The sequence below is a fragment of the Macrobrachium nipponense genome, chromosome 15 (genome assembly GCF_015104395.2).
Source record: "Macrobrachium nipponense isolate FS-2020 chromosome 15, ASM1510439v2, whole genome shotgun sequence".
In the NCBI taxonomy this organism is placed as follows: domain Eukaryota; kingdom Metazoa; phylum Arthropoda; class Malacostraca; order Decapoda; family Palaemonidae; genus Macrobrachium; species Macrobrachium nipponense.
Window position 1 is genome coordinate 77,875,102 of NC_087208.1, and position 5,964 is coordinate 77,881,065.

At 44.4% G+C, this 5,964-nt stretch overlaps 1 protein-coding gene across 1 annotated transcript; it reads right to left on the bottom strand.

Annotated features, from left to right (window-relative positions):
• Nucleotides 1–2,439: 2,439 nt before the first annotated feature.
• LOC135226724 (uncharacterized) lies at nucleotides 2,440–2,916 on the bottom strand. Its single transcript, XM_064266432.1, has one exon. It carries the CDS (start codon nucleotides 2,914–2,916, stop codon nucleotides 2,440–2,442), a length of 477 nt encoding a protein of 158 aa, XP_064122502.1.
• Between the last annotated feature and the right edge of the window lie 3,048 nt (nucleotides 2,917–5,964).

Here is a 5,964-nt window from a genome sequence, read left to right on the forward strand (position 1 = left end):
TTACAAATATTTCATGTGTTTTGAGAAGTAATGGAACGACTAGGTTCTCCTAAAGAAATGTGGACTTTATATTTGCAGTCAGTTTTGAGTGGTAGGGCACTTACTGTGTATAGTTGCATGTCTAAGGAGGAAAGTGATAATTACGATATCGTAAAAGAAACTGTTCTTAGTGCGTATAGGTTAGTACCGGAGGCATACTGTCGGGAATTTCTACGACTTTTATTTATGATTCGTGCCCGGATGTTCTGGACCGATGACAAGGCCTTGAGGAGGCGCGCACTCTAAAACTCTTAGGCTAGATACAATAAAATCTGGTCAACAAAACAGTTTTATTACGAAAAATAAACATTTGAATACATTAACAGTACACTGAAACTAAAGTTCCTAACAGAATTCCACAGTACACGCAGTTTCGTACTGCTCTCGCCAATCTTATTCCAATAACATGAAAAATCTCATGACTTTTTTATATGGTAGCACATAGGGTCTTTGATGTCACGTGCTGGCAAAACATCAAGTCCATAACTGGACAAAAAATCTGCACAATACGAGACCCATAGACTCAATGTTATTCAGAACAAATAACATCCTTGCACTGGCAGCTTCCATTTGCTGCATAAATCGAGTCCCTCATCGCAGGGATGGCACATATATACATGGATAAAGTTAACTTACTGTTACGACGGAATTCGACCTAGCATGGCAATGGCTGGGAGTCGGAGAATTGAGAGACACACAAATTTTTACGGTACTTACACGGATCAGGGTCTGGGCAGGAATGGAAGCGTCGCTTCGCCCTTCTTCAAAAGAAACCTACGCTTTCCCGCGTGAACTACAGAATCCTTGTAATTCAGGCGGGAATCATCGTTTATTTCGACATTACGGCCTATCACTAAATCTATATTACTCCTGAATGTGAAATATGACATTTACGTTATCATTTAAGATCAAGGAATTGACTTAAAGTTCTGGCTGAAGGCCGTAATCTGCAAATTCTTTAATGGCTACGGAGTCCTGGCTCCAAATCTCTACATAGAGAATTTATATCGTACTAGTGATTAGCAAACTATATTTATTAATGAAAATTCAGAACGTCTTCTTTCTATAAGACGCGCTCCTTCCCTGCCATGCATTTAGGAATTGCGTCATAAAATGTCGTGTATTGGACAGCTTTCTGTTCAATGAATCGCCCGCGAGATCCTCAGTTTTGCCCCAATTTAACGCAACACTTGTGAAGTTAAATGTCGGGGATTTCGAATGATCAGTTCGAAAATTCCCGACATACTCCACACCCGTAGGATGGGGCGTTGGGGTGAAATGTTGGACTATTCGGGAAAGACTGAGCTCGGGGGGGGGGGGGGGGGGGGGGGAGTAACCACTCCTACGCTACTCAGTCAGGCTCGCTGCGTAGCGCTCCACAGCGACTCTAACAGAGTACACAAAAAAACATGACATGTCAAAGTAATCAACATCAACATTACACCCGGGGTAATCAATGTCATATACAAATATAACATCAATGGCAGATATATATACATAAATGTACCCATACACATAAGGTAGACATGAATCAGCACAGAAACTTCATAGGCAATGGGCCTGCAATAAGATCAAAAACATAAATGTAAGTCATGATCAAGGAAATATGAATATACTCTCACAAGGCATTCTGCCTTCAGTCAATCAATGGCATGAAAAAGGAAACAGTCATGTATGTACAACTTTATATGCAACAAGCATAGACTTTAGGTACTCTCCTCAGAATGCAATATGCATGTTATTCTAGGCCACTCGGCTTCAATAATCAACAAGCATTAATCAGATAGACAGGCCATTTGCCTCCAAGGAAACAGATTACAACTGATTCAGTATGTACTCTTTCACGGGACACAGCCCTCAAAGCTTTCACTTTCTCTACAAGTACTCATATACATTTTTCGTAATTTACATTGAGGGTGGGGCTACCTCTGCACAACGCTCGACTTGTATGCACAAGAGGGGGCTCTCACTACCTTACGCTAACCCAAAAGATATACTTCCATCCTCTGAGGATTCAACTCATCGACACTTACTTGGGTCCACACCCTCCCTGCTACCAGAATACGGGACCTTCCTGTTTTCTTTCACTGTTTCTAGCTATAACTTATATATATTCGCTTTCCATTAAGCACTTCATCAACTCGCACTGCTTAGCAGCAGCCTTTCTCAAAGGGCGTGCAGAACGTCTTGGTCTGCTAACTGAACGTCAACGTCACTACCAACTCGATACCTCAGTATCATTCACTTCAGCACTCTCACTTACCATATTGGTATCGCTCGATTCGTTACCAATATCATTAGCGTCTTTGTCACTCAAGACCTTTGTGGCTGGTTGTTCGGATGTTGCAGCCAGTGCCATCCCTTGGTCGTCCCCAGACGTCACAACATTTCCTGGAACACCTACTGCTGGGCTGTACGCTCCCTCGTCTCAGACCTCTTCGTTGCCGTATCGTCGTCAAGCACCATCTCCTCCGTCGCACCATCAACATCGTCACGCCCGTTCGTCTCCAAGGCCATCATCGTCATCTGAGGGGGCAATTTCCAGGGGAGGGGAACCAAGTGGCTGACAGCACGCAAGGACTCAACATCTTCAAACAATACCTTGGCCGAACGCACGACGCCGTCGTCGTCCGGGTACGTCTCCACAACGCGTCCAAGGGGCCATGTTGCTCGTTTTATTTTATTTTCTTGCTTTACTAACACTATGTCTCCAGGGTGCAGCTTGGTGGGTTCCCCAGACTGACAATCGTGTCGGGCTCTTAGGGCACTCAGGTACTCCTTCCTCCACCTCTCTCGGAAGGCTTTCAAAGTGTCTGTTAGTTTAAGATATTGATCTCGTAGCCTCCGGGAGGTGAAGGTAGCATTAAGCGTCTTCATCTGGCAAAACAGGTGCCATTAAATTGATTAAGTGACCTCGCACTAAATGAGAGGGGACGAGGACCTCGTCCTCGCACTTGTCACCGCCATACATCAACGGCCTATTATTCACTACCGCCTCCGACTCTTTCACTACAGTCAATACGTGGGCCTCCGGGAGATGCTTTCTCCCGAGGGCTATCTGAAGTGCACGTTTTGAAAAAACCGCCTTTCCACGGCACACGGGGTGTTTGGAATCGCCATTCTACGCCAGTCCTCCTCAGGAACTGCTGGACTTCATCCTCTTCATAAAGTCCCTGAAGGAGGTTGCTGGCCGTCTTGAACGTTTGGTGGTTTTCAGAAGTGATTATGGTCGGGGCTCCATGCGTATCGCTGAATCTTCGAAGAGCTAGAACAAATTCCTCTGCATCCAAGGAGGGGCAGAAATCTAAATACACGGCCCTGTTGGCCGTGCATGTCACGAGGAGTATATAGCCTGGTCGCGTTTCGGTTTGTATGGCTGCAGTGTGGTCCACGCCGACTGAGGCAAATGGTTTCTGCAAGGTGATCCTTTCCTTCGGCAGGGGGGGTGGTGGTGGGTTGTCTCATCAGCGGGTTTGGGAATGCTAGCACGCATTCTGGACACTTCCGTACAAACTTGCTTAGCAATTGACCTCAGGCCCGGGGTCCAGCATTTCTGTCGAAAAATCGCCATTAGCGTATTGACGTTACAATGGAGGTGCAAACAATGCAAATACTTTAAGTATGCTCTGACTAAGTGTCCCTTAGCAGGCAAAAGAATTAAATGTTTCATCTCTTCAATTTGGGACACTTGTCCCCTAGTGCAAATCAATTTGTCTACTATTATTAGACTTAATTGCGTTCACAAAATTCAATATCTCACGAGGGGGTCTGACCTCACCCTCCAAATATGCATACACAGTAGGTAAATAGAATTTTTGTTCTAATAAGACAAGAACTCGAAAAGGATCCCTTTTTCACCTTTGCAAACTTTAACACTAATTTGGTTACTCTAATCAAAATTCGGAACTCAACCTCCCTGAGTAGTAGTTCCCATATCTCTCCTGGGGGAATAGACCTTGTTTCTTCCCTCAGTTCCTGCACCGCCGCTACCACGGTTCTGATATTTGTTAAATCTTCCTCTTTGAAGGGAACAGGCTCTCCTGGGATTCCCAAGAACTCTGGACCTTGGCACCAAAGAGGATTCTGCTGCAATTGCTGGATTGTTGCGCCCCTTGACAAGACATCAGCAGGATTCTGTTTGCTGGGCACATACTTCAATCTGAAATCACAAATCTGGCGGAGAAAAACAACTTCTGCCACACGGTTAGATATAGAGATATTTTTGTTGTGGTTCCTTGGCCATCCAGGGATGCCACCCATGCTAATGCAACTTTGCTATCTGACCAGATACTAATCTCTTGGCGGCTCTATTAGCCCTTTAATCGTTTTCGCTAGCCTACAACCTAGCAGCAATGCTAAAAGTTCTAATTAAGGGATGGTGATTTTGAGCATCCCTTTCGGAGTGATTCTCATTTTGCTGGTGAGTAATCTTACGTTACTTTCTTCATCTCTGACATACGCTACAGCACCGTATGCCCTACTACTGGCTTCGGTGAATATATGGAGTTCGGATCTTCTGACCCCTGCCGCTCTCGGAAATGTTAACTCACAGACTGATTTCAATTCTGCTAGCAGTTCTCGCACTTCTTTAGCCTTTTCCTTACATAACACGTCATCTCATCCAATCTCTTGTTCCCAAAGTTGTTGGAGAAACAGTTTTCCCCTAACAAATAAAGGACTGACTAGACCTAGCAGATCGTAAATTGATACTAGCAAAGATAGTACCCTACGCTTCCTAGGTACCCATCCTTTCCCCAATTCACGAATCCTCTCACTCTCTTTCACACACAGACGGTCGACGTCTCGAGCCCATCTCAGCCCGAGCACGCTCACATTCACAGGTTCTTTCCACTCTCTCTCGCTATCGAAGGCTATACTGTTTGTTGCCCACCCTTCTAACGGCATTCTGGCCCTATCCAAAATTGCGTGGACAGATTCTTGTTCCTTTTTCATCTCATCCAAACTGTCAAATGTACTGACATAGTTATCAACATAAAAGGACTTGCTTAATTCAGGTCTTCCTTCTAACTTAAAATGATGACTCAACACTTGTTGTAACAAAAAGGGACTAGCCGTGATGCCAAACACCACGACTGAAAGCGAAGGTCAGCGCTCGACCTGCTACCTCTCGCCACAGGAATCTTGTATATTTGGCATCACGGGGATCTAACAGTACTCTATGAAATGCTTTGCTTATGTCTGCAAGCATGGCGTATTTATTCATTCGAAACTTTAGAAGCAAATTATAGGCCAACTCTACTAAATTAGGCCCAGGTAACAGGCATTCATTTAAGGATTTATTATTCTTAGCTTTGGATGAGGCATTGAATACGATTCTAAGGGGGGTCGTGCGGCTATCCTTTTTAATGCCGAAATGCGGCATGTAGTATCCTTCTATTTTTGGATCTTTTACTTCATATATAAATCCTGCCTCTAGGTATTTGTCGATCACTCCCTGATATTGATCATAGTATTCCTTGTCTTTCTGAAATTTGGTTTGCAACAAATCCAGCTGTGGCTACAGCATTTCTAAAGTTTGTTTCTGGCCTACCTTCTGAACGGAACGGTAAGCTAACCTGATATCCTTCAGGCTTCTTCGTTACACTCTGCGAAACCTTTCGCATGGCTTCTGCTTCGCGGACAGTGTACTGCTCGGATGGGGCGATGCGTAAGGTATCTAAACGCCACCATTCATCAACATCAAATGCAATTGGTTCGCTCACGACCCTACATACCCTGAGTGTTCTCACATGATCTATCTTGTGACCTTCTAATAACCACTGTGGCACTCTCCCATATGGCGACATGCCATTATGGGTCAGAAAAAGACTTATCCCATCGATCTTTTCTACTCCAATAATGAAATAATTAAAATAGTCTGCACCCACAAGAATGTGCACGTTTCGTAACTTATCGCTCTTACTG

Bases quoted from the DNA above. Each gene is read 5' to 3' on its own strand.
- LOC135226724 (XM_064266432.1), bottom strand. From the start codon at position 2,916: ATGAAGACGCTTAATGCTACCTTCACCTCCCGGAGGCTACGAGATCAA.